Source organism: Anser brachyrhynchus (assembly GCF_964034855.1).
Source record: "Anser brachyrhynchus genome assembly, chromosome: 2".
In the NCBI taxonomy this organism is placed as follows: Eukaryota; Metazoa; Chordata; class Aves; order Anseriformes; family Anatidae; genus Anser; species Anser brachyrhynchus.
The window spans coordinates 40,041,107-40,059,535 of NC_137695.1; the positions used below are offsets into that span (position 1 = coordinate 40,041,107).

Genomic DNA, 18,429 nt, shown 5'->3' on the forward strand with positions numbered 1-18,429 from the left:
GACCTACCTATAAGTAAGCTATTTATTATATGGAAAAAAACAGTAAGTCCAAGCAGCACAAGATTCAGATACCTGAAGACTGACTACATGTTTAATTTCCTCCTCAGACATTGCAGTCACAGTTATGCCTTATCTCAAGATAACTTTATGTTTGCTGGTACTGAAGACATGTAACTAACCTTATGCGTAGTTTAGGCTTATTAGACTTACAACTGGGGCATCAGAAAACCTTAAAACAATTAGATACTAGATTAATTTTTAATTTTCCCAATACTTCAAAACACATTTATTTATTTGGGGGGGGAGGGGGAATATTGACAGGGACTGAGGAAGCTAAAATGTCAGATGACTGATATTTTAGTTTGTTTTAACTTTGTTTGATTGGGACTAAACATAAAACGGATAGTTGTAAAGTCTAACTCTAATAGAGAGTGGAAGGTATATCTTAGCAAAGCAATGATACATTACAAAAGAATTTCACCTATGAGACTTCTCCATGTGAGCAAAGAAATCAATGAACTGCCAATACTTTCAATAAGTTATTTAAAGATGTGGAATACCAAATGGAAGACCAAATAATTACTGCAGTGTCACTGTTTCAAAAATAAATTTGTTCTTAACATTCTTGCAGTAGTTTTGAATTGTATTCAGTTTCACCCTATTTCTGAAAATGCCTACTACATGTACATGTAGTCTGTTTATAATTTCTGCTGAGCTGAGTTCTCGTAACATGAATAGCCAGTGAAATGGATCAGAAAAAGCAGATTCTCATATGTTTATTAATACATCTGTTCCAGCTCTGATAGTTTTTAGACCACTCTGAATAGTGCTATAAGGGCATCAAAGAGCAATGGCACTAAATGTTTAACACAGTACATTTACTCATGTTTTCAAACACACTCTTCTCCTTTGTTTTAGGCATGATAAGAATATGACAGGAACCAAAATAAAATAAAATAAAATAAAAATTGAAAAAAAAAAAGAAAAATTAAAGACCAGACAAATTCTTAAACATCTCAGGACAAGAGTCTGCCTTTGACTTAGAAATGTCAAACAAACAAACAAAAAAAATATTCAAATTACAACCACTTTCTGTTTCTCCATTGTCCAGACATTATGATGTTAGCAAGAAGAAAATCAATCAATTACATGAAGGCATATTTACTCGTCTGTTGCCCTGAAAGCAGAGGTCCTTTGAAAGAATTTCAGATTTGCAAAAACTGACCACTTATCCAAGATCAGGAAGTTCAACTCCATTCAAAATCAATCCATAAGCTAACAAACTAAACAATTACATAATAGTAACAGGCTTCTGAATCTGATGTTTTATAATAAAAATGTAAAAGAGGATCAAGATCTGAAATACCATGATTTTTCTGAAATCCCAAAGACTAGAACTGTGAAGCCTTCAGACCTATCCTACTAGCTTGTGTCAACTGCACTCATAACAGAACAAAACACACCATGAAGGCTGAGTCATTAAGCAGATGCATGTTACAGTACTTGATACAGTTTTCAGAGCAATGCTCTTGAATATCTGATAAACAGAATCTAATAAACTGGAGATTATTCTCAAGATTTCTAGCAGTTGTAACTATGGGCATGCAGCAAACAAGCTGACATTTCCTTGAGATACTGTGAAAGATCCTATTTAATATCTCAATAGAAAATGTTTTTCATACCTATGAACAACAGCATTGTTAATACTGGACTTTCATACTGATACAGATGTTGTGACTGACAGTAGTTTCTATCTGCAGGATTATTCAAGCATAAAATCGTTGTCAAGGCAATCCCAATCAAAAGCAGCTGAGTCCACAGAAAACACATGGTGTTCATATGACAAAGCTCTCCGTGTACATAGATGGAAGGAAAGAATGATTTTATTGTGCATTAATGATCAATTGAGGCGCACATAAATTACTGTAATTTTTATATCGCCATTTAGCTACACTCAGAAAGAAAGAAAAAGCCCTAGTTCTACATAAAGATCGAAAGAGAGGCTATTGTCTTCCAAATTACCATTGAGCTCTAATGTAAAATTGGTACAACAGTCTGTGGAATGCTGATAACATTTTGTGCTGCAGTTAGCTACAGATTGTCTGAAGTGTGGAAAAGTCAAAGCATAGGTGATTTAAAGTGAAAGACATTGTAACACAGTTAAATGTGACTGCTTCGGATTGAATTTTATGAGTATGTGATTAAGAGAATTGATAACTATGAATCAGTAATCTCTTATTTCCAAGCAAATGACAAGAGCATCAGGAAATAAGAATACTTTTTTCACACTAAAATTTTTCCTTAAGATTTTTCATTCAAATAAAATTTGAAAAGGGTCAAATTTTGAATTGGGTGATTGGGAAGCAGGCAATGAAGCCCTCTATCTGACTTTGGAATGCTTCTGTGTTGTGTTAAGCACCAAACAATTACTCCTCATTTATTATTTCATGCTTGCAACTTTGGAATGCTCCACCCAAAATATCTCAAGATATGAGATAGCATGAAGTAATAATCCTTACAAAGCTTCAAGGTCATTGCTATGTTGTCGCACGCACTAAAACATTGACTTGTAAAGAAAATCAATTTAGATCTAAGATCTCATGATCCTAAACCCAGTATTAGCCTGCTATTTCTGCTGTGCCCTAAGCAATGCTGAAACAATCTGAAGAAATTACTTGTCCAAACAAGAGCATACTTTATAATATAATAAAGCATAAAGAAACAAAACAACAACTAAATTATACACACAGACTGCACTGAAGTGTCTTCTTAGATTAAACATCCTTAATGTAACAATTAAATTTAAAAGGGTATTCAAAGCCTAAGCTGTGCTAGCAAGTTGCACACTGGGATCATACAATAAATTGTTTCTGCATCCTCTAGCAGATTTTTATTAGTATTAACTACTATTCTGAATTTTAAATATAGTTGGCATTTGAGTCATTATTAGAATTAGAATTTCTTTCAGCTACAAAAGATTAACAAGAATCTTTTGTACCTAACAACAGCTATATATAAAAATGCTAATAGATAGGCAGTGACACTTTAATTAAATATCTTAATGGCATACATATATATATATGTAAACAGCATGACTTCATCATCTTTCCTTAAGAAAGAAAAATTTAGTGCATTTTGCCATTAAGAACAAAGGATTAAACAAATCACTCATATGATAAGGTAGGGTGGCTACACCAAGCAACACTGGAAATAATCCAATAATTCTTAATATATGGAAGCCTTCATAAACCACAAAGCTTAGCTATTACTGAAACAGATGTTTATAATAATATATAAAAAAAGGCAAAAAAAAAAGCTCAAAAGCTAAATGTAAGAGAGAGAAAATGAAAGTGGAAACCAAATGAAAAGCAGAGATGAAAGGAAACTGATTTTCTTTTTCAAATGGAAGCTCCTTTTCATTACAGTTTCTGGAGCAGAACCAGGAAATGCAAAAATATATCTATGTATAGAGCTAGTGTACACATGGATTTGACTACATAAGCCATAAAAGAAAGAAAGAAAGGTGTGTTAATACACTATATTTGAGGAAACAGTCAGTCATCTGCCTTGAACCTGAGAAGGACTACTATTGCAAATATGCATGCATATAAACATTCAAATAATCATATTCAAAAAACATTTTTTCTTATTTTTAAATGAAACTGCTGAATTACTGGTCAATTATATGCTTTCATACTATAAATATTCATACAACCAAGTTTCATTTGAGCATTACTTTTGAAAACTTTTCCCTACAACTTAGAGCAGAAGTTTTGAATATTAAATAAAGCATCAGACACTTACTAAAAACAAAGAATCCTTTGAGTCATTGCTAGAAACCTGAAAGAGACACAAACAATGTTCTACTAGGACATGTTACCTAGGACACCACTGGTTGAATGTAATAACATAAAAATGAAGTTAGTATTTTAATAGTAAACAATACATACTCCAGCTGCCTACCTTTATCAGGCAATAGTTTTTCTCCAATGCCTAAAAAATGAGATCAGAAAAAGATTCACAATTTTCAAAAAAACATTAAGAAATTCTCTTTTCATCAGTCAGAAATCCAAAATCTATTCAGAAACTTATTAAAATTTTCACTTGACAGACAGTAATAGTGTCATCTGATAAATAACCATTTAAAAATTAACTGATACAACTCATATTGTGAAAATTAAGTATTAAATTCTTACAGATAAATTCACAATTCAGTTAAAAAGAAACAAAATTTGTGAGAAAAAATTTGGACCTCTTGAAGGAAAGGGCAATTTGCTCACTGAGGTTGAGAATTTGTCTAAGCTAACTTTAGCCTTTAACATCTGACCTAGTCACTACAGTTTATTTCTTTGTTTTTAATAAATATATGCACTCAAATGAAGAGAAAGACTCTTTCTTATGAATTCTTCATTCATAGATATTTATTTTAGAATGAGATGAAATGTGCCCTAGACTCCATTGACAAGATTTCCTCACACACTAAGGAGAATCTAGTGCAATTGTCAATATGTCATATGCAATTGTCGATACATATATCTATAGATGGTCAAAGAAATTCCACGTAGGTTCTCAGTAAATATTGTGTTTAAAAAATCAGTGTCTATCTCTCCTTTATATTCTCAATAAAACCAAAAGGACAAATAAAGTGTCTATTCAGTTCAGTGGTTATATTCTTTTAAAACACTGCATTTGTAGCTTGACTTCTCCATCTCAATATTGGTGAACGATATACTGGATACTGTGCAATGTTATCGCCACTACCTACATATCTACAGACCAATTTCATATCTGATGTAAGATGATATAAGGCAACAGATCTGCTTTAACTTTTACTCCCAATGTTTGTAGACCATCGAGTCATCCCCCAGAAGCATAGTTAAAGGTTGCAAAAGGGTGATAAAATACACTATGGAATTATTAGAAAAGTCACAATACACAAAGACAATATAGTATATAACAGAGCACAAAGTAGATGTAAAAATATGCATCCAACGAGGTTCCATCAATGATCTTTTATTTTAATTGCATGTAAAATACATTTTATAATAGTAATATACATTACATAAAATCAATGTGATTTGCCTAATGGGAAACCAGTGCAAACCTATTAAAGCCATGCATTAGCAGAATTTAGAGATCTGCGTAAGTCTTATGCATTTTCATGTTAATCCTCTTATTTTGCTTTGACGTTCTTTTTTTTTTTTTCTTTCTTACAGTTTCTTAGTTCACATTTTTACCAAAACACAAAACAGCAATAACAAAACAACACACAAAAGATAATAGAAAAAATGTATGAGCTGGCAGCCCCAGTGGGTTGTGGTCAGCAGCACAAAGGCCAGCTGGAGGACAGTCACTAGTGGCCCCCAGGGATTATTAGTGCCAATACTGTCTTCATTAATGACCTAGACACTGAGATAGAGTGCATCCTCAGCAAGTTTGCAGATGATACAAAACTGGGATGAGTGCCTGATACACTAGATGGGTGTGCTGCTATTTAGAGGGACCTGGACAGTCTGGAGAAATAGGACAAGAGTCCCGTGAAGCTCAACAAAGGACAATGCAGTTATGAAACTGAGCAGGAATAATGCCATGCACCAGCCTGGGTTGGGGGCTGACTTCCTGGAAAGCATCTTTGTGGAGAAGGACTCAGGGTCTTGGTGAACACCAGGCTAATCCAGCAGCATGCCCTTGCCACAAAGAATGTCAATGGCATCCTGAATTGCATTAAGAAGAATGTTGACAGTACATTGAGGAATGTGATCCTTCCCTTCTAGTCAGCCCTGGTGAGAAACACCTGCAGTGCTTGGTCCAGTTCTGGGCTACTCCATACACAAGAGACATGAACACATTGGATCAAGTCCAACAAACAGCTGAAAAGGTGATTAAGGGCTTAGAGCATCTGTTGTATGAGGAGAAGATGAGATCTGGGACTGTTAAGCCTGGAGAAGAGCAGCTCAGGGAACTGCTATCCATGTATATAAATACCTTATGAGGTCAGGGGTGGGGAATAAAGAAGACGGAGCAAGAGACCCTTTCCAATGATGCCCAGTGACAGGGCATGACCCAATGGGCACAAAAAGAAATACAAGAGATTAGACTCAGTACCCCATAAAATCTTTTTTACTGTGTGGGTAGTCAAACACTCTAACAGGTTGCCCAGCAAGGTTGTGAAGATATCCAAAAGCTGACTGAACAAGGTAATGATCAACCTGCTCTAGCTGACAGCTCTGAGCTGGAAGGTGAAATATCTGATATCCAGATGTCCCTTTTAAGGTCTCTTCACTAAAGAGAATTCAAAAATTGTGTCATTCTGTGGCATTTGTGCCTTCCAAACTCCAACATATCTTCCTTTTCATGCCATCTTCCTTCCTTCCACCTTGACTTACTACAACATTTCTGATTTCTTTCTCCTCTCTGTCTTCCTTTTTTTCTGTCCAAGGCCTTGTCAGATGGGCTTCTCTATCAGTCACCAACCTACTCCACCTGTAACTATTTCAGAGTTAATCCAGCTGGACTAAAATGTTTTTTTCAAGAGTGAGTTGAATCTGCTGACCATCAATATCCTACCATTTCTTAGATTTAAAAAAAAAAAAAAAAGTGTTTTGGGAAGGCATGGCTCACTTAAAATTTCCCCACAAAGAACAATTTTCAAATGGGCCAGAGAAAGAAAATAGAACTTTATGCTTTCTCCTATGTTATTACCACACTTACATTCAATATCTGGAAGAAAAAAAAAAATTAAAAAAAAAGAAAAAAAAAGAGAGACATCAAAGACTGCTATAATGACAGCTTCAAATAACATTTTTTTTCCTTTTTGGAAAGGTCTACTTATCCTTCTCCATTGATAAGAAATGATGGCTGAATTCTCTGCTGAATTAAGAAAAAAAAAATAAAAGCCCAAGTCTTCAGAACGTAACCCATAATAAGGTGCTTACAGAGAGTCCTTCCTAACTTCAAATAGCTTCTGAAATGATCAATATTCAGACGTATACAACGATACAGAGTTTTCGTTTTACATGGATATAAACTTGAACACTCACTCTCAATCCATAAATCCACATTCAGGAAAATGACTTAACTGGACAGGACATATAATTATGCTGACAGAAAACAGTCTAAACATATTCTGAGAGATTTTCCTAAAGTATCAGCCCTTACAGCCAATGTAAAGGTGTGAAGCATTTTATGAGGAAAACATACATTGACAGAAAACAGGATGAATTTTTAAAGCTATCCCAGACCTTTAATAACTCTATAGCAGGGAATATATATATATACATGTATCATAATATATGGTGAAAATATTCATTTTTTGTTATCACCCTTTGAACTGGCTTGTATATTTTCACAAAGTGAGCTTGTCTTTGGAATGGTCATACTTTCAGTTTTTCTGTGCTAAGTAACTACAGGTATCACATATAAAATGATAAGTAGAGATGAAAGGAGGATATTAAATAATAGAATGGATAACAAAGTTCCCACATGCTTAGAATATCCATTATGTGACTGGCAGTATAGCTCTTCATGATATTTAATTCCCCCCAAATTCCTCAAGTTCTAGCCTTCTAATGTTTCTAAAAAGTACTTAAAATGTTAAAAACCAAACAAACAAAAACAAAACTGACATTTACAGAATAAGCAAAATGACCCTGTATTTCATGTTTTTTCCTTAGTACTTACGCTATCAATATAAGGAAACATTTATGAAAGTTTTTAAGGAGTCTGCTTGCATGGTGGATTGCACAGTCTCCATTATTTATTGCAATAACGCATGCTGGCACCATGTTTAACAAAATACAAGTGTGTATACTGTGTAATCTTTTTTCATAATCTTCATTGCATAGCGCTGCCGATTTCCTGATGGCATTTCATTGCTGGAGCTGCTAAGTGTGCAAAGAACCAGTGAACTGAAATTCTGACCAATGTGCTGTGACTGACGTGTAATTCACCATTTAACCACTGCTGTACATGATGGATTGGAGGTGATACGAACATGACCCTATCCTCAGTGTATTTAGGATCAAGTATTAATCTTCAGTACTAAGCATTTTATTTTATTTTATTTTATTTTGATTTAATTTTACTTTAGGAAAAGCTTTGGTTACAAATGATCACACGTGCAGGTAACAGAACTTATTTCTAGTTATGAATGATGAATTCATAAAATATATTCATTAGTGTAACTATTCTCTCAGAACTGCACATTACTATCAGAATATTTGACTTTTAGAGTGATCATTTGTAAATAGCAAATGCAGTGCAGCATGTTCTGATGTTTTATTCTGGCTTTCAGAAAACATTTTGATCTTTAAATTTCTATCAAGTAAATATAAAATTTATTTATTTATTTATTTAAACTTATAAGGCAGACAATTTCATCCTTTTAGCTACTCATAATGGATTTTTTTTTTCTGATAATGTGCTTACATACTTGATTCTACAAAGGATAATTTATACCAAGGATATGCCATTCTACTGCCAGTCACATCAATGTGGACATGTAATAACCATATTTGCCTTTTGATAGAACAGGCTGCCTTTCTTTGAATAACAGTGGTTGAATAGGGCTTTTGCCACAAGTTGAACAGTGCTCAGTGTTTTGTGAAACAGTCAGATTTTAGGCTGTTTGTCAACTAGTATTAAAATTTTTCTTGTAGAATGCTATGGAGGTCAGTATTTCCAACGTAGACTACATATGTATACATGTACATACATATATGTATACACACATTTACAAAATTAATCTAGGAAGTCACAAACTGTGTAAATCTGAGGAAACTCCTGCACAGACCATTGCTTTTGTGGTTAACTAGTTTTGTGATGTTTTCATATTTATGCTGATATTAATACTGATTTGTACTACTGACCTTGGATACAAGACAGTTCATTCAAGGGTCTAATTCAAAGCCTGATGGAAAGAGTCAGACTGGTTTTAAGGCACTTTGGATAATCCTCCAAACTTACATAGAATCAAAAAGAAAGTAACTAAAAACAAAAACAACAAAAAAACAGATTTGAGTAATAAGAAAAAGCTTCAAATTCTCTCACTTTTTTCTTCTTTTCCTCTAAACACTAGATCATATTTTGTAAACAATAATTTGCTCTTTCCCTCTTACTGTTCTGACCATGGTAACAGATAGCAGCAGAAGAAACTTGTAAAGAGATTTGTATGTTTAGAAATATATATTAAAAAAACTAATAATAACTTTTGACATTTCCCGTCTTTGTTCCCATTCTCCCATACTCCATTTCTTTCATAATAGAAACATCAACATCTCTCTTACTGTTCTGATCACAGTAACAGGTAAGTAGGATAAACTTTTACAGGTATTTGTATGTTTAGAAACACATATATATATTTTTAAATAACTTACATTCCCCCCTTTGTCCTTATGCTTCATTTCTTTCATCACAGAAACAAAAATATTTGGAATATTTTCAATTTTTATTTATTTATTTATTTGTAACAAACACAACAATATTGTAATAACTATTTTTTAAAGCAATGTTATTACTGTTGGGATATAAATTTCCATTAAAATATATGCAGTGTGTAAGAAAAGTCTATACCAAAGAGAGATCTCTATATAGATATGTATATTTATAGAGAGACAGACATATAGACAGGTATCTGCCTATAACAAATATAGCAAAAAAGTAACCTAAAGAAAATACTGCACATCTGCAAGGTACTTTTTTTGTTGTTGTTTTTACTATAGTTGGCTAGTGCACACCGATTTACAGTGCTAAACTGACTGAATCAGGACAGTGAGCAGCTTTCAGCATCAGTAGTCTCTGCTTTTTCATAGCTTTGGCTTTTTTGCTGTTGCTGTGTTTGACTTGTTTGGTGAAGGGGGGTTGGTTATGACTAAATATGCAAACTGTAAACCTTCATACAGAGAATAACAAAAGCAGTCATACCTTGTGCGATACTAGACTACACTTCAATGAATTTACAACCTTCCTTTGAAATTTCCAGTAGAGTAACCACATATTTAAAATGTGAGCTTAATCAAATCCTGTTGACTTCACCAAATACTCGCATAGATTTTATTTGCAAAGGAACTTTATATATATATATATTTATTTAATTAATTAATTATTTATTTTATTTTTTATTTTTTTGCAAAGGAATACCCATCCAATAATTTAAAGGATATGATTTCAGTCTGAAGACTCATTTAAACAAAATAATTGTCATCAACATCACTTACCTGATTATGTGGCATAAAGATTATACAGCTATTTTCCAGCTCAAAACCATGCAATAGCCATTTAAAAAAAAATTAATGCAATGTTTGAAATTTATGGAAACTAAGTTTATATTAACAATGTTTTTTCAAGAGGCTTCTGAACACAATTAGTGCAATTTGCTGCATTATTTGTGGTTAAAATAAACCATCCATAAGCAATAATACATAAAGTGGTGCTGTGTATAGACTATGAGCTTTAGACCAGTTGATATGTAATAGTTTAGTTGCTATAAAAATTAACCAAATCATAAGTATTGCATTCTATCCTAAAGAATGACAAGCCTCTTTTCATAGAGAGAAATTGGTTGCATGACCGTCATACTCGCACCAGCAGACTGAAAGAACTAAAAGAGATCAATATCACTCCAAAAGATGGATCAAGCATGAATCAATGTAGCAAGCACATAACCAAACAGACATGGAATTAAACAAGGAAAAAACAACAACAACAGCAACAAAAGACCAACAAAGATTGTCGCTTAACCTGTTTTGTCAGAGCTGGTATTGATGGTATTGGTAGTGATGGAAGTGAAGGTAGTCTTTGCGCTGTCCTTGGTAGTAACAGATTTCTGCTTATTTTTCATGGCTTCCAGTGCTTTGAGCTTCTTGGCATGTTTAGTGCCTTTGTAGTGGGCCGCAGCCTGGCTCTACAAAGGAGAACAAAATGAACCATGCAATCAGGCTCATTTCTAAACTGGTATTCTCTGTATTAGTACAAATACAGACTACCTTTCAATAATGGGTACCACTAACATTATCCATGTACTGACTATATTTAGAATGATGCTTGGAAAACAATGGAAAAAAATACCTAAACATCTGCAATCCAATGAATACAGTATATTACTGTATAACAATTTTACTTACAGACCAAAATAAGACTGTTTTAGTATACCATGCTTAAAACATTTATCTTCATCAGATTTTCTATCAAGTTTTTTTTTTTTTTTTTTGCCTTTGCATTAAAAAATTAATAATTCTCAGGCAATGGGGAAGAAAACACTATCCTCCCAGTAGCTTTTCACTTTTCCAATTCATCTTAGAAGCTAGAGATTTTGCTAAAGGTTCTTTCAAAGAACAGTTTACATTTAACAGTGGTATCAGGAACTTCTCAAACAAAAAGCAAAGACCAAACTACCCAAGGCCAAACAAAAAACCCCGAAACATAAACCAACCTCTTCAAAACCCATCACCAAAGATTTAACTGCAATTATCTGGCTTTCTTAATAAATAAATACATAAGTTCCAGGGTTTGAAATTCAAAGCCAGGAGCACCCTTTCTAAGCAGAAACCTCAAAAATATGTCTTGGCTACATGATATTAAGCTAAAATAGATTTGTACATGCATTGCTATTGAGATTTATGTATTACACTGAAAAGGATTACACTGGAAGAATTCTTATTCTAAGAGTTAATAGCAACATTTCTTCATTTAATTTATGTTGTATGTATATTTTAAGAATATTATTTTAAGTATAGGATTAAACCTTACTAAAAAAGACATTGGAATTAATACGAATAATCAGAACTTGTTTTTTTTTTCTCTCTAATATTTAATCTCTTATAGGAAATATACTCCTCCAATTAATAAAATAATAATTTGATACATTCCTTACATTTTTTGTTGCTGAAATTCAAACTTAATTGAAAACAATTCCTTTCCTAGTTGAAGAACATTATTGAGACCCTGGAAAATAATCAAAATTTAACTATCACAGAAATGAACAAACTAAAAACAACTATGCTGGGTCAGCCCAAGGATACATGAAGGTCAGTATTTTATTTCTGACATGAAACAACTGCAGATGCTTAGAGAGAACATATAAGGTAAACACTTTCTATTGTGGAATCACAAGAAGAAATAAACACATATGTCAATTAGGAGCTACAAACTCAAAGGATCAGAGGGATAAAATGACACCGTCATTCAATTCACTAAGCCACTTGTGCAGGTGGAAGATGCCTGCATTATCTGGTACCTGTTAGTCATTATACCTTTACTTAATGCTGCCCTGTGCTGAATTCTAGGATGTGAGGAAGTTCTAGTGAATATCACAATAAGAGTGTTAATTAATTAATCTCGAGATTTATGGTTTTCAGTATTCATGAAAAGTCATGTTTCCTTCCAGATGCCTGAGATTTGAGAAGCTCAAGGTGAGAAAAAGTGACAGAGCTTATCTAAACTAATAAACACATATACATGTATGTGTATACACACATAGAAATACATACACACACACACTCTTGTTGTATATCGAGATGCATCATTCAGTTTGGTTGAAAAGCCAGTTTCTTTGTATCTAAAATAATGTAAATATTATAATAGGTACCCTTATTGAAAGAACACTGGACAGTGAAGTTATTAATTAGAAACTACTTGGACAGAAACAGCACAATCATGCACCTTTTACAATTCCCAACACGTAACATCAAGACACACTGTAAGCCAGATACAAACAATCAAGAGATGTTAATTATTGTTAAACTGAAAGACCAGTGTCAGGTTATGATGATGCATTAAAAATGACATTATAAAGTACATCTTTATGATATTATCATGTCAATTGTTTTTACAGTTTCTAGTCAAAATTAATTACCAGTCAGCTTCAGTTTTTGAGTGCACTTTTTTTCCCCTAACTAATAGTGTCATTTTTCAAATATCAGAAAAGTAGTCAGAACATGATCCTTAATACTAGATTATGAATGCCAATTTTAGTTTGATACACAGCTCAAGTTTCTTCACAGAATTACTGGTAGAACACAGCCAGGTTTATGCCTCCTGCATCCACTCTTCACTCCAAATTCTCACAGCTATAGCTCCACAAACCTCAACCTAAGCAGAGTGTTGGATGCACAAGGAATATAAAATAAGGCCCTATGTAGAAAGTGCTGACCTTTTCCGTATTCTGAAATACATGAATGAAAACATTCCGAAGTAGAAAAATGTTGCATAAACTTACAGGTACAGTGGCTGTTATGAAAAGTTCTCCATTGCTCACTTCCCACTGATCACTGACAGTTTACATAACCTCTACTTAGAGATCTTTACTTGCAAGAGTGGGATGGGGAAAATGGAAAAATATCCATAAATATCTTTCTAACATGGCAATATAAAATATGGCGCTATCATTTCTTGCAGCCATAACAGAACTAAAATAATCCTCACTACTTAAATGACATTTACTTGTAGCTTATAAAATTCATTGCTTAAAACGGTATTTGTTGTCAGCCTAAATAATAATAATAAAAATAATAATAAATATAAAATGATCATAAAATGCAATTATTCCCAATTTTATTTTAATATTTTAATATTTTATCTCAATATTATCTTATGTGTACGTACATCTTATCAACTCGTGCAACAAGTTGTGCTCGGACAAGTTATAAGCAGAGGATAGGCAAAACCCAGAATCTACTGAACTCAATGGGAATCAAGGGAAGATTTCCCTTTACGTTTCTTATAAAGGGGTACTGAATTTTATAATTGTTCATCTTGACAGAAGTCAATCTCCTCTGAGAAACAGCTGTTTAATCTAAAAACAGATGTTCTCTCAAGCAGCAGAGATTCAGGACAATCCTAAAATGAAAACTCCATATTATTAGAGAACACTTGGTAATCACAAACATCTCTCCTAAAAGTCATCTAATATTAACTTCTGTTTCTTTTTATGATTACAAAATCATCAGAATAATACCTTAAGACACCTTACTTTCTTCTTTCATCACAGTTTCCAACACAGTGTGTTTTTTTCTCACATCACCTTCAGCAAGTTTGTAGATGACACCAACCTGTGTGGTGCAGTTGATACCAAAGAAGGAAGAGATACCATTCAAAAGGACCTGGACAGGCTGGAGAAGTGGGTCCATGTAAACCGAATAAGGTTCAACAAGTCCAAGTACAAGGTGCTGTACCTGGGTCAGGGCAATCCCAGACAGGAGTATAGAATGGGAGAAGAACTCGTTGAGAGCAGCCCTGTGGAGAGAGACTTGGGGGTTCTGGTGGAAGAAAGGCTTGACATAAGCCAGCAGTGTGCACTTGCAGTCCAGAAGGCAAACTGTTTCCTGGACTGCATTAAACGAGGCATGACCAGCAGAGCAGGGGAGGTGATTGTGACCCTCTACTCTGCCCTCATGAGACCCCACCTGCAGTACTGCATTCAGGTTTGGGGCCCCTAGCACAAGAAAGGTGTCAACCTGTTAGAGCAAGCTCAGAGGAGGGTCACAAAGATGATCAGAGGGCTGGAGCACCTCTCCTATGAAGAAAAGCTGAGAGAGCCAGGGATGTTCAGCCTGGATAAGAGAAGGCTCCGGGGAGACCTCATTGTGGCTTCTCAATGCCTAAAGGGGCTTTATAAAAAGGATGGAGAGGGACTCTATTCGGGTGAATAATGATAGGACAGGGGGGAATGGTCTTAAATTAAAAGTGAATAGATTTTGATTAGACATTAGGAAGAAATTCTTCACTGTAAAGTTAGTGAGGCACTGGAACAGCTTGCCCAGAGAAGTTGTGGATGCCCTATCCCTGGAGGTGTTCAAGGCCAGGCTGGATAGGGCCTTGGCCAGCTGGATCTAGTGGGTGGCATCCCTGCCTATGGCAGAGGTGTTAAAACTATATGACCTTTAAGGTCTCTTCTAACCCAATCCATTCTATAATTATGTGATCCTCTGATTCCATGTTTGATACACAGAATTATCCCTAGCACTGTGAATACAAGTGTCAGCTGACATGTTACCCAGTCTTAGTCTCATGATGGAACATGAGAAATATGCCAAATATTGCTGCTTTAACATTACATTGCACTTTAAGGAACTATATCCATTCTTGAAAGAGATGTCAAACAAGAAAGTAAAAGGTATATTGTATTACTTTGCATCTGAAGTTGAAAACGCATGGATCCTTAACTAAATTTTGAGAGCTCTGATCCTGCAAATTACGTGTGGATAAAATTTATTCTATGTGAGTTACTTAAAAACCAAAGAAATGGCAAGATGTCTAAATGGCAATTCAGTTTTCAAGGTTATTTGTAAAGTCCTGCCTGTTTCAGCAATACAGATCAGTTTAAGAATCTCTTTTGCAAAACAAATGATTTCCTCTGGTTCTGCATATCTATGTTGAATTATTAGGGACCTTTCTAATCCACACATTTTCTAAATTTGCCAAATTGTTAGAATATAAAAACATATTTGTCTGTGTAAAAAGTAAAATATATACATATATATATTTATTATAAATACACATATAGATACCATAAAATAATAACTATTCTATACGCAGTTTGTATAGTTACACCTGAAAGCAGTTAGAAATAACAGCCATAACGTCAAAACTCAGCTATATTTTCTTTGCTTATGTGCAATATTGTACCACAATTACCATAAGGACATATTACCAAGAAAATTACAATGTGTAAAATATGATGAGAAAGATATGAAATATTTCAAACAATCCAGACAGTATTCTTGTACAATTACAGTCATCATATCTATACAGCAGTCTTCAAAATAAGTTTGTCAGTCTGAATAATGTACTCCAGTGAATCATGTCCTCTCACTTATGTTCTTTAGGCATTGGTTCAACAAAAACATTGTGCTTAATTTTGTGCACTGAAACACAAAAGGGTCTCTTATTCTCAGAGAGTTTTCAACTTAGCAGCACCACATCTTCTATCCTTTCTATATCCCTCCTGGTTCATCTCATATTACCAGTCTTCTTACAGATTGATTTCTTGCCTCTTTCATTCCTTCTAGGCAATACCTTCCTAATAAAAGCCAACTCAAAGAAAAGAATTTTTTAAAAAGTGTAGTCAGTATGTTCCAGTGATTCTTCCTCACAAAAATTCAATCCAACTATCATGCATTATATCTTTCTCATTTCACAATACATTTTGAAAGCTGTCCAACAGGAAGAGTGCTGTACTCCATGTTGTCATCCAACCAATCACTAGCAAGGCTGCAGTCTGCCTGTACCCTCAGAAAGCCCCAAACAAGGGCTGAGAAGGACGAAAACCCCTTTTTGTCTGTCTGAGATTTCAGTAGCTCACATCATCATGTCTTTGTTTTTACCAGTTGCTGGATGCTATTATCACTTCTATTGTCACTCCCAGTAAAACGGTAACAACTTTGGCTAATATATCAGTAATTGACATGAAGATCTCCCAGAGTAAAAAGTATACAAAATAGCTTTAAAAACGAAAAATGAGTTTTCTGGTTCAAACTAATATTGTCACTAAGCTGGCCACTCCAGGTTAGGCAGTAACACAGGGCTGCATAAGGCAAAAGGGCTTCTATCCTTTGGTGTAGTGAGAGAAATTGTTTATGAGATGCCCGTGCTACGTTATCTTAATCACTGAGTATAGATTATCTTCCTGAAGTTGGGCTGTCAACAAGTACTTCAAACATAATTTTACAGGTGCTCTAAGCACACAAAAAATTGATCAAAATAAATAAAAAAAAAGAAGTCTTTTTTTTTTTGGAAAAGGCATCATACTGACATAAAGTTTTTTTCTAGTGACTCCAAAATTGCCAGGTTGACTGCCAGTCTTGCCGGTCAGTGATGACATCATTGAGCTCAGAGAAAACTGCAGTAAGCAGCTGAGACATTTGTATACTACCAAGTATGTGCTACATTCATAACCAGAGCTGATCTCTACGGAAGAATAAGTTAACTGTAGAAGTTTACAGGAAGTCTAGCAGCCTTGAGGCTCCCAACAGTTGGTACTGCCTATGACAGGGCTTTTACTGTGAGATTTATTTGCTCTAGTACATAAGTAAGTCTTTATTTGAGGGTATTTTAAAATTTGCAAAATAATATGTCTTGCAACACATACTATTTTGTTTGCCCAGTGAGTACAGGCAGGAAATTCAGGATTACTTATACAGCCTATACTCACTTTCAAGAACATGGAGGAACTCCATGGACTTCAGAGCTTAACAAAGTCACAGTACAAGAGACAAACGAGCTATGAACCTGTGCAAGCCTTTGAAGAATAAGAGATTAAGTGAAGACGTATAATGTAATTTTTAAAGGTGATGTCAACACGATGACAAGTTTTATATTGAACAAGAAGAGTACCTTGATTTCTGCCTGCTATATACAAACTCAATCTGCAGTCAATTATAGTGTAGATAAATGTTGCCTGTCGTCATTTCTTCCTTCTGCTAGGCTTACCTTTATCTTCTGAATTGTGTCATTTCAATTTTTTGTGCACTCTATCATCAACATCAGTCTGTAATACAGAGCCAGAGAGTTAATTACACTACAGACTCAAACGTAACCATGGTATGAAACTCCAAGGATGTGTGTGTAATGTGATTTCTTTCAGATATGTTCTGAGAGAAGGCTTTTACCACATCAAAAGTGATAGTTTTATTGCTGATCGGTTTGCCCCCCTTCCCTAGTGCTAAGCATACAAAAACAGAGCAAGCACCAAAAAGGACATGTATGTAGAAAATAAAACAATTCTTCATTACCATGGCAGAATAACATAAATGTTAATTCCCAGACATTTAATTTTCTCTTTCAATGGAAAGAAATAATTTCTGTTCCCTTTTCTCTTTCTTAGAGCATTAACTCAACACATTCTTGAATGTACTTTGAGACTCAAGGATGACAGAGAGGATGGGAGATCTCTGAGCTCACTATTTCCTTCACATTAACAAAGCTGCTTCATCCCATCCCCTGTGCTTGGGCTCCTTCCAGATCCATTTATATAATGGTGAGAGACTGCTCCTGGCAAGAGTCTGCATCACATTGTGAGAGATTGGCATTGACCCCATTCTTATGGTAAAATCATCCATTCTATAGTAAAATCAAATATTGTCATTCTGGAGAGGAAAATCTATTTTATCTTGGTCAGATAAAGAAGGTAAGAATCCCCTGTGTAATATCTCTTGTCCTGTAGCACTCTAGTAGACCATGCATCTACTTTTACTGTAGGCTGCTACTGAGTGTGACATTACCTGAAACTATCTATGCAAGGTACAAAAAGCTGCCTAGATATAGAACACTTCCCACTTCATTCCCAGTAGACATAGAAGACATCAAAATATATATGCTGAAGGGAATACAGCTCAAGTAATAAATCTCTTCCCATATGTGGCATTTTCTTTTAAGGAAACCGGTACTTATACATGCAGCACAACAAAAGTTCACTGAATGCCAAAGTTTAATAAA

The 18,429-nt window shown here is 34.4% G+C and overlaps 1 protein-coding gene across 11 annotated transcripts in view; it reads right to left on the reverse strand.

The window, feature by feature from the left end:
- ZNF385D (zinc finger protein 385D) overlaps positions 1-18,429 on the reverse strand; it is a 436,473-nt gene that overhangs the window by 54,989 nt on the left and 363,055 nt on the right. For 8 of the 11 annotated variants that reach the window (XM_080579728.1, XM_080579729.1, XM_080579726.1 and 5 more), the window contains 2 exons: positions 10,738-10,900; positions 3,964-3,993 (listed from right to left, as the gene is read on the reverse strand). In XM_080579728.1, coding sequence (XP_080435854.1) covers positions 3,964-3,993; positions 10,738-10,900 — 193 coding nt within the window. The remainder of the gene's footprint in view (positions 1-3,963; positions 3,994-10,737; positions 10,901-18,429) is intronic. The other 3 variants (XM_080579723.1, XM_080579727.1, XM_080579725.1) reach the window with 1 other exon arrangement.